Source organism: Eptatretus burgeri, chromosome 5 (assembly GCF_056783735.1).
Source record: "Eptatretus burgeri isolate ZD-2024b chromosome 5, Ebu_testis_v1, whole genome shotgun sequence".
Classification (NCBI taxonomy): Eukaryota; Metazoa; Chordata; class Myxini; order Myxiniformes; family Myxinidae; genus Eptatretus; species Eptatretus burgeri.
In genome coordinates this window covers 34,450,538-34,472,408 of record NC_140965.1, presented here as the reverse complement: position 1 = coordinate 34,472,408, position 21,871 = coordinate 34,450,538, and the positions used below count along the sequence as shown (strand labels likewise).

The following is a 21,871-nucleotide window of genomic DNA, read 5'->3' as shown; positions in this document are numbered from 1 at the left end:
AAAACAATGCAGGTGACAGGGAACGTGGCTGGCTGCTCACACGCAGTCCAAGGCCTTCCTTTTTGAACTGAACGCAGTGAACCACAACGGTGCATGGGCTGCACAAACGCAGTCTCCGTGCCAGCTCAAGTGGCACACGCAATGAGCACAACGAATGGATGGATGAACACAAACACGGTGCACGGGCCGCCACTGCAGGCCCGTGTTGTAGCTGCCAACAGGGCAGTTCTCGCTGCTTGCAAACTGTTGCCTTGCGGATCCTGGCGCACATGGAAATGAACAGGGGGGGGCAAAGCAAAAATTGAACGGGGCTGGTGAACAGGGGCAGTGGGCATGGCATGGCAAAGGCAGCAGGCAAACACAGCCCGCAGAAGAAGGCCGCTGTAGGCAAACACAGCAGCTGCAGCCGATCCAGCCGGCACAGGCCTTGCAGCAAAAACAACAGCTGCCGATGAAGTGGGCCGGCACAGGCTTTGAAGCAAAACACGGCCAGCCGATGGCACAGGCCTTGCAGAAAACAGCTGCAGACGATCCGGCCGGTACAGGCCTTGCAGCACAGCAGCTGCAGCCGATCCAGCCGGCACAGGCCTTGCAGCAAAACAACAGCTGCCGATGAAGCTGGCCAGCCTTCGCCGTTCAGTGGAGGTTGGTGGAGGGAGTGCGGTGGTGCTGGCCACTCGGAAGGCGGGCTCGGACCTACCTACCTGTCTCCCTCCCACCTATCGCCTTTGCCTGTCACTGTACATACCCACTCCCTTAATTTGTCAAACCCCAATTTAGCCCCAACTTATTTTTTTATTTTTTACTTCCCCACTATAAATCGTCCCCTAACCCCCTTTATCGTCTTTGTTCGGCTAACCTATCCTGTCACCTAGCCTACTCCCAACCCCTACGTTCCCTTCCCGGAGGGGAATAAGGGAGAGCTAACGTCCTGTGTCGAGGCCCAATTCAAGCCTCAGAATGGCCTCCCCAGACTTCAGCGATCTATAACCAAAGTGGGTCCAGCGGCCCACAACGAGAGCGAGGGGATGGATGGTGCGGAGGGGTACACTTCCTAATCTACCCTAACCATTTAACTGTTAAACTACCCCGGGGCTTTCAACAAGCGCCTCTCGCTTAAACTATTGGTTCTAACAACCCAGATTCCCGTCGCCTGTGTTGGTGTCCTCACAATTTCGGGCCTCGCCCCCCAATTTTCTCTCCGTGCCCTCACACGGTCTCATGGCTGGGACACGTGGCTCCCTTTGGCAGGCACGACCCTCTGCCGATTCTTCCGCTATGGCACCCCGGGCACTACACTGCCTCCGAGCCTACCAGCTCCCTAACACCGGGGAGTGCCCCCCATGGCACCTCCCCTGAAACGCACACGTGGCAGGCTGGCTTCCCGGGCCCCTTTCCGAGGGTCACCCGTGCCCACAACACTGCCCACGCGGCCAATGGCGCCCCGGGCCCCCGCACCAAGCAGGCGCACCCGTGCCCACTACGCTATCCCGGCCCCCCATGGGCCCTTGGCCTACCACGGCCGACTAGCCTGGTGCCCGGGGTACCCACTCAGCGATACTCACCTTTCGCAGCCACGCTCCCAACCCGTCAACAGGGCTCCTGCACCCCTCCAAACGGGTTTCGAGCCTACATTCACACCAACAACAAAACGACCTCCATTTTTTCAATTTAACTAACCCAGCTAACTCACTTTACTCTGACCCCGGGGTCCCTTGGGCGGGAGTCACTCCTCCCCCCAATCACTCATCGCACCATGCATTCCCCATTCGCTCCATTCACACAGACCCGCTGGCCTCACTCACTCAACATGTACTCCCCTCACTCTTCAACACACACCCCGCTGAACCCTGCCATCCTTCTAACTACATCCCCTAACTAACTCGTGCTCCCACGTCGTCCCTTAAACTACAGCACGTTCCTTTTAACACTACGTAGCTAAACTACGTCAACTCTACACATCCACTGTCAGTCACTGTCTCCAAATAAATCATTTTATTTCCCAACCTAAAGCTCATCTAAATCCCTCTAACTTATCCATTCCACGGACTCCATGAGGACTTACCCCTGCCCCATGGAGTCGGTCTAACTAAGCTCACCCTTCCCCCTAACTAGTTTCCATCCTGTGCCCCAGTAAGGGGATTATCCACCCCTTGCCCAGGAATCCTGTGCACCCGAAAGTGAGGCTTGCCTTTTTTTTTTTCCATGCGCAGCACCAGCGCGGCAACTCGCGCACTTTGCACCTGCCCGTGACGTCATGCAGCTGCACGTGTTCCTCGTCCCTCCTTGGACGGTACCATCCGGCAGGGATACCCCTCCTGCCGGATTCAAACCCCACGTGCAGCCATGGCGTCACCGTGCGCATAAAAAAAAACACAAGCCCCACGTCTCGAGGGGTTCCCCACGCGAACACATGTGTTTTGCCCGTTGGAGCTTAACACACACGATCGCGTGGAGAACCCGTCCGGTCCAAATCCGTAATCCTGCCTAAACTTTGTCCGTCCGCGGGATCGGCAAATCCACCGCGTGCGTTTCCGGACCGGGACTTCACTCTCGCAAGCGAGCACGTGGTGGCCTCGTGCGTTGCACAGCACGGACCTCGTGCTCACTGCTGGGTGAACCCGGCACGGTCCCCGAAACAACTACAGCCGCTACTCGGCTTTCTTTCCTCACATGTCGCCGTCGTCGCCTCCATTCCACACACGCACTCCCGCGTGTTACGACGCTCACATTCCATTCCATTACATTCACACCGGGAGACGCGGCTGCGTGCTCCCGCATGCCAACCGACATCTCCCTCACATACCGCTCTCTCACACACACGGTCTCCCTTGCATACGGCCGTTCACTCACGCGTGCCTCACTACTCACACAAACCATACTACTTACACACGCGGGGGAACTCACCCGCGGTGCCTCATCCACACTCCGTGCCTCACTCACACACGCGGGGGAACTCACCCGCGGTGCCTCACTCATACTGGCCGTTTCATCCACACACACGGCCTCACTCACACACGGTGCCTCACTCACACACGCGGGGGCACTCACCCGCGGTGCCTCATCCACACACCGTCCCTCACTTACACACGTGGGGGCACTCACCCGCGGTGCCTCATCCACACTGGCCGTTTCATCCACACACACACGGCCTCTTCCACACACGGTTCCTCATCCACACACGGCGTGCTGGGAAGCACGTACTCTGGCACCATCGCCACCACACCACTCACACACGGGGTCCCTTCCACACACGGGGACGCACTCACACCTTGCATCACACACACCGGGACAACCACACTGGGGATTTGTGTCCCCACAAGGGTCTCCGGGGCCTCTATGCCCCCCAAGCTCTCCGTGCACCCGTTCGCAGCACTCCTCCCCTCAACCTCACAAAGCACGACCGAACCCACCTGGTCGTGACTCGCCTCAAGGGGGCATACTCCCTCCCCTCGTTCCTGGAGGAGGCCATCCAGGTGCTCGCACTGGGTCTCTACCCAGTCCACCAGCTCACCCTCATTATCCTCCACTACCTCCGTGTGTGTGTGTGCGTCTCTAAACCCGTCATTATCATGCAGTCTCTCCTCTATTTTTTCTGTCTCCCATGTCTCTATACATTTTCTCTCCTGGTTCCTTTTTTCTGTCTCTTCCTGGTTCCTTTTTCCTTCCCATCTGAGTCGTTCTTTCTCTCTGAGCCCCATTAGCTGTTCGTTCTCCCTCCGTAGCTCCTCAATCTCCGTTGACTCCAATCTCGCTCTCCGTTTTAGTTGTTCAATTTCACACTCATGTAGTTGTTGTTTTCTCTCCCACTGTTCCTCCTGCTCTTTGTTTTCCAATCTCATAGTTTCTTTCAATTGGCTCATTTCCTTCCTGTGTTTCATTCGCTGTTCTCTCACTACTCTTCCTCGTTTCCTCTCCTGTCCTTCCTTCTCCAGTTTCATGGTTTTCTTCATTTGGTTAATCTCCTTTTTGTGTTTCATTCGCTGCTGTCTCATAACTCTTCCTTGTTTCCTCTCCTGTCCTTCCTTCTCCAGTTTCGTTGTTTGCTTCATTTGGTTAATCTGCCTTTTGTGTTTCATTTGCTGCTGTCTCATTACTCTTCCTTGTTTCCTCTCCTGTCCTTCCTTCTCCAGTTTCGTTGTTTGCTTAATTTGGTTAATCTCCTTTTTGTGTTTCATTTGCTGCTGTCTCATTACTCTTCCTCGTTCCCTCTCCTGTCCTTCCTTCTCCAGTTTCATGGTTTTCTTGATTTGGTTCATCTCCATTTTGTGTTTCATTCGCTGCTGTCTCATTACTCTTCCTAGTTTCCTCTCCTGTCTTTCCTTATCCAGTTTCATGGTTTTCTTCATTTGGTTAATCTCCTTTTTGTGTTTCATTTGCTGTTGTCTCATTACTCTTCCTTGTTTCCTCTCCTGTCCTTCCTTCTCCAGTTTCGTTGTTTGCTTAATTTGGTTAATCTCCTTTTTGTGTTTCATTTGCTGCTGTCTCATTACTCTTCCTCGTTCCCTCTCCTGTCCTTCCTTCTCCAGTTTCATGGTTTTCTTGATTTGGTTCATCTCCATTTTGTGTTTCATTCGCTGCTGTCTCATTACTCTTCCTCGTTCCCTCTCCTGTCCTTCCTTCTCCAGTTTCATGGTTTTCTTGATTTGGTTCATCTCCATTTTGTGTTTCATTCGCTGCTGTCTCATTACTCTTCCTCGTTTCCTCTCCTGTCTTTCCTTATCCAGTTTCATGGTTTTCTTCATTTGGTTAATCTCCTTTTTGTGTTTCATTTGCTGTTGTCTCATTACTCTTCCTTGTTTCCTCTCCTGTCCTTCCTTCTCCAGTTTCGTTGTTTGCTTAATTTGGTTAATCTCCTTTTTGTGTTTCATTTGCTGCTGTCTCATTACTCTTCCTCGTTCCCTCTCCTGTCCTTCCTTCTCCAGTTTCATGGTTTTCTTGATTTGGTTCATCTCCATTTTGTGTTTCATTCGCTGCTGTCTCATTACTCTTCCTAGTTTCCTCTCCTGTCTTTCCTTATCCAGTTTCATGGTTTTCTTCATTTGGTTAATCTCCTTTTTGTGTTTCATTCGCTGCTGTCTCATTACTCTTCCTAGTTTCCTCTCCTGTCTTTCCTTATCCAGTTTCATGGTTTTCTTCATTTGGTTAATCTCCTTTTTGTGTTTCATTTGCTGTTGTCTCATTACTCTTCCTTGTTTCCTCTCCTGTCCTTCCTTCTCCAGTTTCGTTGTTTGCTAAATTTGGTTAATCTCCTTTTTGTGTTTCATTTGCTGCTGTCTCATTACTCTTCCTCGTTCCCTCTCCTGTCCTTCTCAAGTTTCATGGTTTTCTTGATTTGGTTAATCTCCATTTTGTGTTTCATTCGCTGTTCTTTGTCTATCTCCTCGTACTCCAGCCTTTCTTTCAATTGGTCAACCTCAGATTCATGTTCTTTTTGTTTTCTATTCCATTGTTCCTCTCGTTCTTCCCTCTCCAATCTCGTTGTGTCCTTCAATCTGATTTCTCCTTCCTGCTTCATTCCTTGCTCCTTTACTTTCTCCTCGTATTCAAACCTATTTTTTTTCCTTTTGTCGTTCAGTTTCAAATTCATACTCTTTCAGTTTTCTATTCCACTGTCTTTCTTGTTCCTCCTTCTGCAATCTCGTCATTTCTTTCAACTGACTGATTTCTTTCTCCAGTCTCATTCGTTCTTCCTTCATAACTCTTTCTTGTTCCTCATTCTTTAGTCTGGCCTTCGCTTCCAGCTGTTCGATCTGTACAGTGTGGTTTCTTAAAGTTTCATTTTCCGTTCTCTTCCTTTCCTCTTTTAACACTCTCAGTTCGTTTTGTAGTTCCCTCTCTTTGTTTCGGTGTTTCTGTAACTCAGAAACTTTCTTTTCCAATTCCTTTCTCATCTCCGCACACTCAGACTTTGCTTTGGCTTCTAACTGTTCTTCCGGCTTGCGCTTGTGGTTTTCTACCCGTCTTCCCAGTTCCTCTGTCTCCGTTTTTCCCTCCAGTCCCAGCTTATCAACTCTCTTCGTCATGTCTTGAAGTCTTTTCTCACACTCCACCGTTTCGACCTTCAATCCCTCCTCTGTCTCCTCCTGGCTTTCTTTTAATTTTTCTAATCCCTTCTTTACCTCCTGTCTCGTCTTACACGTCTCCCGAATTATTTTCTCGCCCGCCCCGACCGCGGGCCTGACAGCCGTTGCACTCCCCCCCAGCTCGTTCGTCCCAGCACGTGGCAGCGCCATTTTCTCGCCCGTGGTCCGCGTTTCGCTCCTCGCCATTGCCATAATGCCTGCCTGCAGACCTATGCCCATGCTCTGCATCTCACCCCGCATTTCTTTCATTTGGTTTTTCGCTTCGAGTGAGTTTCCATCCATTTTTTTATTTTCCATTTGTTGCGTATTTCTCTTCATTTCGTTGTTCCTTTCTTTCATTTCGTCAATTATGCTCTGCGCGAGTTCCAAAACCTGCCGCATTGTCACCTGCCCTGGCCACTCCCACTGACTACATTTAGTGGTGGAGTTATAATAAAAAAAACCGACCAGATGAACGGCATCGATGCCTTTCCCAACCTTCTGGTACGGGTTTCTCTTGCACGGTGATCTCGTCCTGAGCCATGGATTCTACATTACCATTACACATACCTAATCCACCCGGCACCCGCTCGCCTTGAGACGCCATCTTATTTCTCGTGAAGGGTTAATTTAGCTCGCTCGTAATTTGGAGGGAATCGGGGGTCGCTCCTCTCACCCCTGGACCGATTCCCGTGAATTTAATTGGAGACAGGAGAGCCCGTTTTCCCGTTCTCCGATACCAGTGCCGCGAGGAGGGCGATGAGTTTGTATCGCACGACCTGACACCAGTGTTGGGGATTCGCGCCCGCCGGCGTGCGGACGGCCACGTAACTCGAATCGCGGCACGTCGCCCACCGGACGGACAATCCAGTCGTGACCCTCTCGGACTAACGCCGGGAACCAGTCACGGGTGGACCTTTCGGTCTCACCGCGATCGTGCCAATCGGCCCCCGCGTGGGATAGGGTTGCTCGCCAAATTCGACCTACCTAAGTACCCACACGGAGGGTAGACCGGGCGATCGCACCTCGCCGCAGGTCGACTTCGGACACGGGCCACTTAAGCGACCCGTTCCGTACTATCGGGATAACCGAGCGGTGTTATTCGTCGGCCTCGACGGTTCGATTAATTATCGGGCGTCTTAGCCCACGACCAACCCTTTACATGAAGCAAGATGGGGATTCAATGAAAGAAATGACGAAGCGAAGCGGGAAAACAGTTCAACAATAAGCACATTTATTTCGCGATGAACGGAAAGCACACATATACAATTCCACCAAAAGCACATGTAAAAGAAGAAGACAAAAGGCAAATGCAACAATGCAGATCTAATACCGACTATGCGAGCACACGGCAACACATACAATTTTACTTCACAGACGGCGCCGACAACACATATTCCCAAAGCAAAAGAAAAGAGAACCACCCTCCAGGATGAGGGGGTAGGCGGGCCTGGGGCCGAGACCGTGTCGGGCCTACCCGTCTGATGATGAGACGCGGAGCGGCGGTGGTGCCTCAACTCCGCGGGCCTCGCGGACAGTGTCTGGTAGGGGGTGGGAAGGGGGCCCCCTTTTGTCGCACTATCTCAGCGCGGGGGAAACAGGAGGGGGTTGCTGATGCTCGGGGAAAGGAGGATTTCACAAAATCTCGGGTCCCGCGACGAGCGTCTCCACCACGACCTCGGTCGTGCCGCCGGCCTCTCCCTCCGCAGTTCCCCGAATCCGACGCGAGCACCCCCTCAACCGCCTTCGCCGCCGCCGCCTCTCCACAGCTCCGTCCTCTTCACTCCGACTCTTGACTCGTCCCAACTCTTCACTGGCTCCGCGAACTCCCAACTGCGAACTGCCGACTGCGAACTCCTCACTGCGAACTGCCCACTGCGAACTGCTCACTGCGAACTGCTCACTGCGAACTGCCCACTGCGAACTGCCCACTGCGAACTCTTCCTCCAACTCTTCCTCCGCTTCCAACTCAACTCGTCTGACGAACGCAGTCGTTTTTATAAGCCCCGTGGCTTCGCTCTTTCATCTTTGACCCTCTGCCTCCGACCTTTCACCTCGCTCCCCATTGGCCCGAGGAAAAGTGGGCGTGAATGCTTTTTGATCCATGAATTTGCATATAGCGACCGCCCTCCAACGCCCTGGAGGCGGGGCCAAATCGCCCCTCGCTCACCGATTGGACGGAACAAAAGTGGGCGTGAGTTGTTTTTGATCCGTTTTTCTTCAGAAAGTCCGCGATGCTTTTGAACACGCTGCTCGGTGCGTGCCCTACACGAGTCCAGCATCGGTGCCCACGAGTGGCGCGAGATGACGGTGATGCGATGGTGGCGAGTTGTGACGGTAAAGGTCGTGGCGGTTGTGGTGAAGCGGCGTTGTGGTTGGTGGTTGTTGTTGTGATGGCTGTTGAGACGTGGTTGGTGGTGGTAATAATGGCGGCTGGTCCAAAATAAAGATAGTAAAAGAAAAACGGCTATCCTGAAGAGTCGCAGCCCTCATGAATGGCATTTATTCCCTCTAGACAACGGGTTTGGGCCTAACTACACATATACTTACCGAGATATCTCACCTAAGGGACCTGAATGGTGGTTTGCGAATTTGGTCAACCACAACAATATTATTAATAAATTTGTCATGTCAAGATTGGATGGAATAGATGTTTCAATTGTATTTCTTACATGTTTGGTTCAAAAGTTATGAAAATTTTCTTTTTTTTGATAATTAGGCTTGTCAAAATCCAAGATGGCAGCCAAATAGACCCCAAGCCCAACCTAATTTTCTTGTTAACATCTACAAATGTTAACTGGACACCTTAAGGATTCTAAAAAAGTATGTTTGCATAAGTACTCAGGAGGGTGCGCGTGGGGCCTATTTATCTGCCTGACTATTATGTGTTTCATACCATTACCACGCCTGACCACAGCAAACACCTCAGGTACAAACTGTGGATCATGATCTGAAACAAATCTCTGGAACACTTTTGTTCACAAAAATAGTCCGCAGACATTCCACCGTGTTCTCTGCCAAGATGGACTGTATCAGAGATACTTCCGGCCCCTTTGAGTAAGTGTTTCATTCATTCATGAAGTCAACTGCACTTTTTCATACAGTCAACTGGACTTTTTCTATTTGATACAGCACATGCTTTTACCACCCGCTCGATGTCTGCATCAAACCCTGGTCACACAAACTCCGGGCAAAGCTCTTCATTTTGACCACACCTACATGACCCTCATGCAACTCATTGAGTCAGCGCTGATGTCACGAAGCAGGAATGACCACCCTCACACCCCACATAACACAACCTTGACCTATAGATAGCTCGAATGCACGCGACACATATGAAGCATATTCTGACGGTGAGAGCTACTCAAGCCAACTACCAGACAATATAGCGTGCGCAACACATGAAAAAACGGGATCATGACGAAGGTCAGCAGCCACGTCCGCAGCGAATACCAGACTAGACTCGATCTGTTCGAACATGTACACTTCAATCTCATCTGTGGGTTCGGTGCCGACCTTAGAAGATGGCAGTCGAGACTGGCCATCACAGTTAGTACGCCATTCGGAAGCACAACATTTCATTTTGTAGTCATACACACTGAGAAAGAGAAACCATCTCTGGAGCCCAATACCGATAGTGACGGGAATGGCTTTCTAAGGATTGAACAAGAATTGAAGCAGATGGTGATCAGTTTGTCGGATAGCACCCCCAATGAAGGAACGAAGCTGAACCTTTTCTCTTGGGCTGGGCATGTCAGCTATGGCGTCGACTTTCTGAGTGGCTTTTGACAGCCCATTTGGGATGATTACGTGGCCCAGGTACTCCACTTGCTTCTGAAAGAATACACATTTGTCTTTGTTCAGGTGGAGACCCTGAGCAGCTAACTTAGACATCACCTTATCAATGTTCTCAAGATGCTCTTCGGCCGTGGTGTCTGTGCTGACGATGTCATCCATGTTGCATTGTGCCGGCAAGTTGGCACAAAGATGATCCATAGCTTTCCGTCATATTGTTGGAGCGGAAATGATACCAAAACAAAGATGGGTATACCGGTACATATCCTGACATATTGACGGTAAAGAGGCAATGATCTTCTGGTGCGATCTCGCGATGGAAGTAGGCATCGTGCAAGTCCAATTTCGTGAAATACTGACTTCGTGATACAGCCAACTTCAAATGTATCTTGTCAACGGATAACAGTGGATACTACTCCACACAGAGGTTGGGGTTAACGGTTGCTTTGAGTCACCACACAGGCGGATACCTCCATTCCGCTTAAGCACTGTGACCATGGGCGTTGTCCACTCAGAGTGCGACACCGGCTCAATGACACCACTCTTTTCCAGTTGGTCGAGTTCTGCTTTGACCCGATCCCAAAGAGCATATGGCACAGATCAAGGCTTACAGAATTGTGGACTGATACCCTCCTTCAGGTGTAGGTGAACATGAGCACCAATGAGCTTCTCCGAGCCCAGGCCTGAACAGAACTTCGTCTTTTCCAAGATCCCCACCGAATGAGAAGAAGACAGAAACCAGGTATGAACACTGTAAATATCTGCCGAATCCAAACAAATTGTGTGCAACCAGTCACGACCAAGGAGAGATGATCCAGAACAATCAACCACATTCAGGGGTAACACTGCTTGCAGTTCCCGATAATGAACCACGACATCCATCAAACCCAATGTATTTATTCAACTCCCAATAGTAGGTACGAAGAGCTGTGTGTACTGAGGTTAACATTGGACAACCAAAACGACACCAGGTCTGCTTACTCACGAGACTGACGGATGCCCCGGTATCCACTGCGAAGTTGACTGGCCTGCCAGTGACTGACAGACACCTCAAAGGGGTGATTTGCAGCTGTCATTATTGGAAATATGCCAAGTTGATGAACCTCACTGCTTAACCACACAAACCGATGAGGGTGCATGGCCCTGACTGACTCTCCGCAAATGGCCTGTCCAACCACACTGGTGATTTACCGACGGTAAAGGGGTCCCAGGATTACACACCCCAAAAAATGGTTGTGATCGGTACAGCCGTTTTGGCGGAACCTGGGAACAGACAGACAGACAGACAGACAGACGGTGAATTATAGTAAGATAAACTGCTCTGATTAACACACAACAATCAAACTCAGATAGAATGGAACAATTAATTTTAAATGATTGCTTTTTTTTTTGTAATCCAGACATATGGGAGGGTTCTCGGCGCTGCCGCTCCTGGTGGTGCACTTTGCGTTTCTGGGTAATGCAGTGGCTCGAGGCAAAGACACTGTTGGGAAACACCAGGATTCAGATGCTTGCATACTGGTACTTGGGGACTTCCAGCTATTCTCCACTGGGGTGTCCCATTGAGGAGCAGGAGCAGGGACATCATTCACATCTGGGGAAAACATGGGAACAAGAGGGTGGCTGACTTTCCAAAGGGTCAACATTGACTGATCGGGGTACACTATGGAGATGGAGCCTGTTATGCTCCATACATTGTTTGCGGTCCTCACCACATATGAACGGGGCTGTTGTGGTGTCTCGATCACACCTGCGATGCAATGCCTGGCATCTGAGTGTGGTAACATCCTAACACTGTCTTCTGGCTGAAGCGGTGGTAGACCTGACATAGATGGCTTGCCGTGATAGTGCTTTTGTTTCTCTTTCTGTGCATCTAAGCATGATTTCACCATGTGATGGTGATACTGAGCAGGCTTGAGAGGAGCATGGTTGCAGGGCAGTGTATTTCTAGGGCGTCTCCCCAGGAGGAGCTAAGCAGGGGACAAGTTTATTCCTTCAAGTGGAGTGGTATGATAATCCAGCAGGGCTATCTGTTTATTTGTTGATTTCTTCCAGAGTTTTTTAACTGTCTGGATTGCTCTTTCTGCCTCTGCATTGGCACTCAGGAATTTGGGGGTTACATCGAACTTGATATTACAATGACCTCAAAACTAGCCTTAGTAGTCTTTCCCTTGTGAGAGAGAAGGAATGTCACTGTACCTATAGGATGAATAATGTGATTCGAGTAAGTTTTCAGAACTTCCTGCGATGTTTGTAGGTCGCCTGTGAGGTGCTGAACTGATTGATAGTGCTGAGTGTTAGTGTGTTGGATTGTGATGGATGGAGCGCCTGTGTTGATCCAGAACTGAGTCAGCTGACCCAGCACTGAGACAGTCTGCGCCCACTTGTCACAAGTAGCAATATTACTGCTTGGGCGAAGAGTGTAGATCCTTAGAACGTCAGATTGTTGGACTCCTTCTTGAGGAAGATCTCCATGGTCTGGATCAGCCTCTACATCAAGGAATTTTGGGTTGCAAAGTGTCTTCTGACACACTGCTTGGAGGTGACCAGGCTTCTTACAGTAGGAACAGTCAGATGGACTAAAATTAAGTTGGAATGGAATAAAATCAAGTGGGAAAGGAGAAAAATCAAGTAGGAAGGTAGAGGTTTCAGAGGAAATATGCACCTTGAAGCAAGTATTTGCATTGATGCAAACGGGATTTTCTTTGTTGAGGGTGAAGGAATATGGCGGGTGGAGCACTTTCGGTGGCTTCAGGACCGCCCAACCAATTAACGTTAGTCACTCTATCCAGTCAGTGCACAAAACGCCACGATAAGCTATTTATACATGTTAACAGGGTGTTTGTCCAAGGAGGAAAAACCCCTTGGGGAAAGTGGATATTCTTAGTATTAATATTGTTCTGCAATGACATTAACATTATGCTATTATCATTCGTGTTTTTACTTTTGTTATGACAATTACTCTGCCTTGGAAAAACTCCACGATTCGCTATCTTAACACGGATTTCACCCAAGGCGGAAACCCCACTTGTGGCGGGGGGGGGGGTGGGCAAATTAAGTCGATACAAGTCCTACAACCTCCATCGTGTGATCTTTAGTCCTGCCAAGTTTGGTTGAGATTCAATAAGCAGGGACTGACTAGCATTAGAAAACTAGAACGGCACTCGGTAAGTGCATACCTCAACCAGGCTGACCAGTTTAAGTTTGGGATACCATGATTGATGGGCCAGACCTGGATTTGGACCAGAATCAATATCAAATTGGCTTGTTCTAGTCATGTCACCAACGCATCCAACAAGTTTCATCCGAATCCATCAAAAAACTTTTTGAGATATCTTGATGTACTGAAATGAATATTGTTTATTTTGGCCCGATCACTCAAATGGTGAAGAATCACTCAAAAATTCACTCATCTGGATCTTTCCCAAAATCGAATCAATCCGTCCTGATCACAAACCCAACCTGTTCACCAGGTGTCGTCTGAATCCGTCCATAACTTTTTGAGATATCTTGAAGTACTGAAATGAATATCGTTTTTGGCCCCATCACTCAAATGGTGAAGAATAACTTGAAAAATTCTAGTATCCGGTTTTGGATCTTCACCAAAATAGAAACAATTCGTCCTTGTAACACACCCAACCTGTCCATAAACTTTTGTCTGAATCCATCCATTACTTTTTGAGAAATCCTGCTATGTGTCATTTTTGGCCTGATCACTCAAATGGTGAAAAATCACTCAAAAATTCTCTTAACCGGATCTTCACCAAAATCGAATTAATTCAGTCTGGTCACAAACCCAACCTGTCCACCAGGTACCAAGTTTCGTCTGAATCCGTCCGTAACCTTGTGAGATATCCAGCTCACAGGCAGAAAGACAGACAGACAGAAAGAAAGACAGACAGACAGACAGAAAGACAGACAGAAAGACAAACAGAAAGACAGACAGACAGAAAGACAGACAGACAGAAATACAGACAGACAGAAAGACAGACAGACAGACAGACAGACAGACAGGAGTGAAAACAACTTGCACTCGGCGGAGGTATGTATTTATATCTTTGCTAAATCACGTGACAGAAAAGGATGAAGAACCAATCAAGAAAGCATTTGATGAGTCAATTAGAGGGAAAAGATGAAGAGGACCAAAGAGATTGAGGTGGAGGGAATTCGTGTAAAGACGTTTGAAGAGCGTGGGATCGAGAGAGAGGAAGATATGGAGGATGGAGGGGATTGGATAATGATGCTTCGGTGCTCTGTTGGGATTTAAGGCGCCAAGAATAAAAAGAGGAAGAGGAAGAAGAGGAAGAGAAGAAGAGGAAGAGGAGGAAGAAGAGGAAGAGGAGGGAGAGGAGGAAGAAGAGGAGGAAGAAGAGGAGGAACAAGAGGAACAAGAGGAAGAAGAGGAACGAGAAGAAGAGGAAGGGGAAGAAGAAGAGGAAGAGGAGGAAGAATAGGAAGAGGAGGAGGAAGAGGAAGAGGAAGAAGTAGAGGAAGAGGAGGAAGAAGAGGAAGAGGAAGAAGAAGAGGTAGAGGAGGAAGAATAGGAAGAGGAGGAAGAATCGGAAGAGGAGGGAGAGGGGGAAGAAGAGGAAGAGGAGGAAGAAGAGGTAGAAGAGGAAGAAGGGAAGAAGAAGAAGAATATCCCATTTCCGAACGAAAGCGTCTTGTTGGACAGGGTGTTGCCGTGATGGTTCCTTTTGCCCATGGTGTATGGATTATGTTATGTAAGCTTTATGAACCTCACAGGAAAATTTCCCACCACGATGTAGAAACTTCAGGAAGCTTGTGAAAACGTTTCCACCAACGATGTTTAAATTTCCTCAATCTCGAGAAGGTGTTTTCCACAACGACACGTAAACCTCACGAGTCTTATTGAGGGAACTTTACTCCCATGACGATTGACGAACGTTTACGGAGCCGGAGGAGGTATCCGGCATAATTTGTAAATTTCTCAACCTTCACAGTGAGCGTGGTGTTAAAATCTGGCGAATAATCGGAATAAATACATCGGTAAATGATACAAAAAAAATAGAAGAAGAAGAAAGAAGAGCATGGAATAACAGAAAAAGAACGAAACATTATAAAGGAAAGTTCAGGCGTCATTTTACGTCAGTGTCGTAAAGAAGGCCGTGGTGATATTTACGGCATCTGCCATTTCGGGGGCAGGAAGCGACGGAAGCCGCTCGCTGTCCCCGGCCCATATATTGTGAGCAGTTCGTGTTGACGACAAGTTCGCACTATTCTCAATTTCCTCTCTCTCTCCAGAGTCCTGATCGTCCCTCAGCGCCATGGGTAACAGGGGCATGGAGGATCTCATTCCGCTTGTGAACCGGCTACAAGACGCGTTCGCCGTCATCGGGCAGAACTGCCAGCTGGATCTCCCACAGATCGCTGTCGTCGGTGGACAGAGCGCCGGCAAGAGCTCTGTGCTCGAGAATTTCGTGGGAAAGTGAGTGGTTTCAATGTTCCGGTGTCCTGATGGCACCTACGTATGTGTGTGTGTGTGTGTGTGTGTGTGTGTGTGTGTGTGTGTGTGTGTGTGTGTGTGTGTGTGTGTGTGTGTGTGTGTGCGTGCGCGCTCCTGCAGGACCTTCGCCTGTCACCTTGTCCGCCGCCCTTTTCCTTGCCACACCTTGCTCGGTCTGTCTTTCAGTTGTTTCCCTGATTTTATAAAAACGACTCGTGCAATACAAGAGGGGGGGGGGGGCGATACATTTATTACATATATGATACTTTTGTGTTTGTATTAAAGTTTTGGGTTCGTGTGTTTGATTAACCGCTCTATTCGCTGTTAAGCAAGGTGTGTGTGAGTACAGGTGAGTACGCATGTGCGTGCGTGCGTCCAGGGGAGCCGTTCAGGTATTGATGAGTCGTATGAGGTGCTTGCTGTATGTGGTGGTGTACGTCTCACGGCGTTAAAGGAATGGTTGTTTACTCCTGTCCCCACGTTTTCCCACTGCAGTGAAGAGGTATTTTGGAGATTTTAACATGACCCTCCTGGCCCATCCCACAGGGATGGGTGCCATGATAATAACACGAAGCTTCGAGCAAAGAACCTAAGCATTGTGTGTGCGGTCGTATGGCAGCCTAGCTGCCGGGGTAGCTATCATTTCTTGAAGCGCAACTGTGTCGCTGATACAGTGCCCTCTACCAGTACACACACTGGAACTGGTACTCATTTCGCCGACCTCAGAAGGATGACAGGCCGAGTCAACCCCCCTGGTGTATTAATTCAGCGGCTGACGGGGCTTGAACTCAGGACCCGAGGATCCCAAGCCACCATCCTAACCACTGAGCCAACACCAGGCTACCTAAACATTGAACTTTTAGGTGAACCTATAAGCCGTGGGTTGGGGGTTAAAAAATAAATAAATTATTAATAATGATAATAATAACAATGCCACAATAGGTGCAATTGAGTTGGTGGAAGCTTTTGAGGAAGCCCTACTGTAAAAACCTATCTCTTCCATCAAAATTGACCAGATCAAATCGGATTTTTTTATATGCTTTACTTATGGACATTACGCACAGCTTCTCGGAAATGAAATTGCGAGAAAAAAAAGTTCAAGTGGGTGTGGCTCCACCCACAAGGGGCATGGGACGCCCCTCATACAAAAGACACAACAAGACCATGATATCGAGCTTGAGTCCGAGTTTCATCAAGATCGCATCAAACGTCACGGAGCTATGCTCTGGAGAGAGTCACAAACACACAGACACAACAAAAATAGTGGTCACTGCTGGTGCCCACGAACCAAAAGAGCTTGCAAGAATCAGATTGTGTGGTTACAGATGCGGTCATGGAATTGCCGTTTGAATCTTATTTTTTTGGGAGAGTGCAGTAAATCCTCGATGAAGAGCAGAACCCTGACAATCCGAACACTCGGAAAATCAGTCAATGACAAATTGCTAAACTTGTGACTTTGTGTATATATCACTATTGGGTGGTTTGCCGTTAAAATGTAGGATAGGATATTGTATAATTGATATAATTTATAACTTGTTTTAATTGTTTATTTACCAGACTCAGTGGTGTAATGGTTAGAGCATCTGCTCTGAAGGCCCAGTCACACCTTGCCGTTTTAGCCAGCTTATACCGATTTTTGGAAAATTTGTGTAAAACGCTGGTACACATCGAATACGTTATGGGTAAGTTTTGATAACATTGAGAGCACGCTGAAAAACACTGCCATACGTCGTTGTACGCTGGCTTTAAACGTTGTACTTTTCGGTTGTCCTCAAATTTTCCATGCTTGAAAATTTAAGACTTATGCCAGCATATGACTCGCACGTTCCGCATAACGCTGGCCATAAGTTGTAGCCACGTTACACGATCGTTGACACACGTTGACACACGTTACTTGTAAGTTACTCATAAGTCAAAACACGTCGAGGTAATGTTTAGCGTACCCGAAACTTATTTCTAACCTATGAGTAACATGTTGTAGGCACGTTACGCGATCGTTGACACACATCAACACATGTTACTTGTAAGGTACTCATAAGTTGAAACACGTCAAGGTAATGGTTAGCGTCAGTGTTCCAGACTCCCTGGGGGTTTTTTTTTTCTTCTTCTTCGGTATGACTGTGATGTCGACACTTCAATTTCTAGTGCGGTTATAATATAATATAATTAAAAGGCTGCCACTCAACAATTTAAATCATAACCGCACTGGAAATCGAAGTGTCGACATCACCGTCATACCGAAGAAAAAAAAAAAATAGGGAGTCTGGAACACTGACGCTAACCATTACCTTGAGTGTTTCAACTTATGAGCACCTTACAAGTAACTCTTGTCGATGTGTGCCAACGTTCGCATATCATGCGTACAACTTATTCCCATCGCATGCGGAACGTGTGTCATACGGCAAGTACGTCATAAAATGTTTAACACGTTTATAATTACAAGACGTACTCCACTTAATACGACATATGATAGCGTACTTTAGCGTTTTATTCACGCATACCAAACTTACCCATACCGTATTCGACGCACACCAGCGTTTTAGACACATTTTCCAGAGGTCGGCATACGCATGGCAAGATCGCCAAGGTGTGACTGCGATGTTAACACTTCCATTTCTGCGGCGGTTATGATTTGAATCGTTGTGCGGCGGCCTTTTAATAAGCTACGTCACGTCATCGTCGGCGATGCGTGCAGCGCACTATGCATAAGTTAGACCATCGTTGGGCATAGGTTGGGAAGGCCGACAACAGGCTCAGCATTTGTTGGTATAAGTTAGCTATAACACAACGAAACGTTCTGTGTCCGTTACTAATATGTTATGAATACGTCCGAATCTTTAAAAAAAAAAACATCAAAAGTTCAACGTAAGCCAGCGTTTTACATACATTTTAATACATTGCCATTGCTGGCTAAAACGTCAAGGTGTGACTGGGCCTTGAGTCTGGAAGTTCAGTGGTTCAAATCCCATCCAGGTCATCCCGACGACTTTATAAATGCTGCGTGCTTCCTCCTTGCTTGACGTTCAACATTTAAAAGGATGAAGCACGGACAAGCCTCCGTAGGTAGGCATCCATGGCGAGTGCGGTGAGAACGGTGGTGCCATTTGTTGTGACATCACTGCTACCCAGAGTGCCCCAAGCTCAGTGGCTGTGTTTGTCTCGTGTATTAGTCTGCATCTCCACGTCTGTGTGATCTGTGTGGCAGCTGCACTACGAACCTCAGATACTGTTTAAAAAAATAATAATTTAAAAAAAGGAATATCCGTTTGTGTTGAATGATTGTTGTGAGCAACAGCTGCTTTGTATGAAGAATCCTGTGTGCATTCAGCACAAGCCGTGTGAAGTGTCATCCCAAGCATCTGTTGACATGAACGAATAGCCAAGTTTGAGGTCACAAACTTCCTGAATTTTGCTTGACAGCAATTATTTTATTTTATTTTTTAAACCGTCTTACCGTTTCCCTGTACAAGTCTCGCTTCCTTCATGTCTCCATTTGAACTCCATTCGGTGAATTGATCATTACTGTTGAATTTTCAATATGTCGACATGCTATTTCGAGGTGCATATTAAAAAAAAAAAATAATAATAATAACACGGGTTCGACTTACCGTAAGCATCTTTAACAATGGTGCGATGATGTTTCTGTTGTAGATGTATGACAATTGTTGTTTAAAGGCCTTGACCAATCACCATGATTGGTTGGATACTAACCTTTGTGCATGTTCATTGCACCAAAGCTGCTCTTCCATTATTTATCTTTGTTAATCGACAGTGTGCTGATATTAATGTATTCAGACGAAGGCAAAACACCTGCAGAGCCAAACTGTACATGGTCACAACTTGATTTCTCAAATGGAAGGTTTTGCTTTTACCATCTGCATGGCCTGCAGAGTAAATTGTGCCCTGTACTATTGTTAGTATTCCACATCACGGCCGAATGCACAGCGATTCTCATTGAAATTGTTACTTTGGTGGAGTGACATTTAAATAATTACTTTTTTTTTCTTTGTTTGATTCGGTAATGTAGCTCGGGGAAGAGGCAGCTCGAAGGCCATCTGTTTGGCACGCATACAATATGACAAGTTTTACCCACCTGTTCCTACTTCCCTCTCCCTCCTAATGTACCCATGTAATGAACAGGTTGTCCCTCCACAGCACACCACGTCAATTTGCAAATTTCTACATCAATACCAGTCTTTGGCAGTACTGCTTCACACTCGCACCTTCCTGAACAAGATAAGTTTGTTAATGCAAACCCAACACAGAGGCCTGTGGTTTTAGAGCTGGGGGGCATCAACAAAGCAAGTCCAGCAAAATCCAACTCTACTTTTAAAGAATTGAGCTTGAGTGGAAATGTAATTAAAAATGTGGGGTTTGGGGGGGGGGAGTTTTGGACTGGTCTAGTGTTGAGAAAATCAATGCGTAGATCAGATTAGCAAAAAGTGTGGAAGGTGCCATATTATTAATTATTATCTGCTTTCTTCCTTGATGCTCAGCATTTAAAATGCCAAGGCACGGATAAACCACACAGTATAACCCTTGCCAAGAAACTGCTTCGGCAGGACAAATGCTCTGCGAAGAGCATTGCCCTGGTGGTTCACATCTTTCATGTGAATGGCCTTCTTCGGATGAGAAGGGCAACCAATGCGCACACGCTTGTAAAACCACCTTCCTGCCCTCCCCAGTCTCTAATGTCTCTCTTTAATTTTTTTCTTCCACTGTTCTGTTTTTCTCTCTTCTCTTATTCTCCATCCCTTCCGATCAATCTTTTGCTTTCTCATTTTACCCAGCTCCACCTCATTCACATTTTGAACTCGCATTTTTGATTATCAAATGTATCGATTGCCTCAGATAGCATTTGGTTTCAACCAATGAGGACAGAAAATACCAGGGCAAACTTTAATCCAATCGTAGATGCTTGTTTTCTATGATTGTACACGATATACCCACAGATTGATTTAGATTTTTATTTATTTATTTATTTATTCGTTTATTCATTTATTCATTCAATTATTCATTCTCTTTTGGAGCTTAATTGTATGTTCACATTGATATTGGAAACATTTGATGAGGTTATTTTATTGTCACTGATGTTGCTTTTAATTTCCTCGAGTTTAGTTTGGTACTCTGTTTACAAAGTTTGCTTGACTTCCTGATATTGTTTGTGGTATTTTCTTAACTTTCTCTCTTCTCCTTCTCTCTCTCTCATTCTCTTTCTCACACGCCCTCCCCCCCAGAGACTTTCTTCCTCGAGGCTCGGGTATTGTAACCCGCCGTCCATTAGTTCTGCAGCTCATAAACTGTAAAACGGGTAAGTAAGGTGGGGAAGGGATTGCAGAAGTTTGTTTTGATGTGATGGCAGCTTAATTGTAGATTCCTGGATTTTATCCCCCGCCGTGTGGCGGAAGGGGGATATTGTTGTCACCCGGGTCATCCGTCCGTCCGGCTGGCTGGGCGTCAACATTTATAGCTGTGAGTGCGATAACTCATAAACTGTTCGCCATATCGATTTGAAATTTGGGTCACACATGTACCACCTGAAAAGGAAGAACCCTATTGATTTTGGGCGTGGCTGGATCCAAGATGGCCGACTGGGGCGGCCATCTTGAAAAAAAATGTTTCAATGGTGGGGGATTCCCCATCTCTGATGGGTATATTTGTTTTTGTCATTTGTGTTTGTAGTGTTTTTATTATTTATTTATTTATTTATTTTTGGGGGTGGTTGAATGAGGTTTGGGTTTGCTTCCTTTCTGCAATATGTAAGGTTCATTGCCATGTATCATGTGCAGGATAAAGACATTTGATGACATCATTGAACCTTTACTTAAACTCTGAGGAAATTGTTCAAGACTGTGAACTAATCAACACAGTCCAGTATATGGGATTTTAACTTTTGATCCCAGCATCACAAGCTGTGTTCAGTTGAGAATGCCAAGAAGGTGAACCTAAATGCTTGTATAGTTGATAGCTTAGGAACCCCAAAAACATTTCAAATGTAAATGCCTATACCTTTGCCCTCTGTAAGATTTGAAGGATATAAAATATCAAAACAATTTGTGCGCTTGCATGTTCTGCAGAATATGCCGAATTTCTCCATTGCAAAGGAAAGAAGTTCACAGACTTCAACGATGTGTGCAAAGAGATCGAAACTGAGACTGATAGGGCTACGGGCTCGAACAAAGGCATCTCCCCAATCCCAATCAACCTTCGGGTTTATTCTCCTCACGGTATGGACGTCTTTGTCAATTGCGGACTTGTATTCTCAGTAAACTATTTTTTTTTTACTTGTCTGTTCTCATGAGCTACCAAGTTCAGGGCAAGGAATAATTTCACTTTCCATGTGACATCATTATGAGAGGAATTCTGACCGATGTGTAACTTTGTTCTTTTGGAGTGTTTTAATGATGCTGATGGTGATAGAAATGCTTTGGCAGTGTCATCGGTGTGTTTTGAATTGTGACGACAGCTGTTGTCAAAGATTATGCAGTCAAACATAGTCTTAAATAAATGAATAAAACAATTGAAAGACTAATTGGTAAACTAC

At 47.1% G+C, this 21,871-nt stretch overlaps 1 protein-coding gene across 11 annotated transcripts in view; it reads left to right on the top strand.

Annotated features, from left to right (window-relative positions):
- The first annotated feature begins 14,974 nt into the window (after positions 1-14,974).
- LOC147026201 (dynamin-1-like) overlaps positions 14,975-21,871 on the top strand; it is a 176,466-nt gene continuing 169,569 nt past the window's right edge. For 5 of the 11 annotated variants that reach the window (XM_085881375.1, XM_085881374.1, XM_085881371.1 and 2 more), the window contains exons 1-3: positions 14,977-15,309; positions 20,565-20,638; positions 21,405-21,554. In XM_085881375.1, coding sequence (XP_085737501.1) covers positions 15,149-15,309; positions 20,565-20,638; positions 21,405-21,554 — 385 coding nt within the window. In that variant the 5' untranslated portion in view covers positions 14,977-15,148. Of the gene's footprint in view, positions 15,310-20,564; positions 20,639-21,404; positions 21,555-21,871 lie in introns of all 11 variants that reach the window. The other 6 variants (XM_085881372.1, XM_085881368.1, XM_085881369.1 and 3 more) reach the window with 3 other exon arrangements.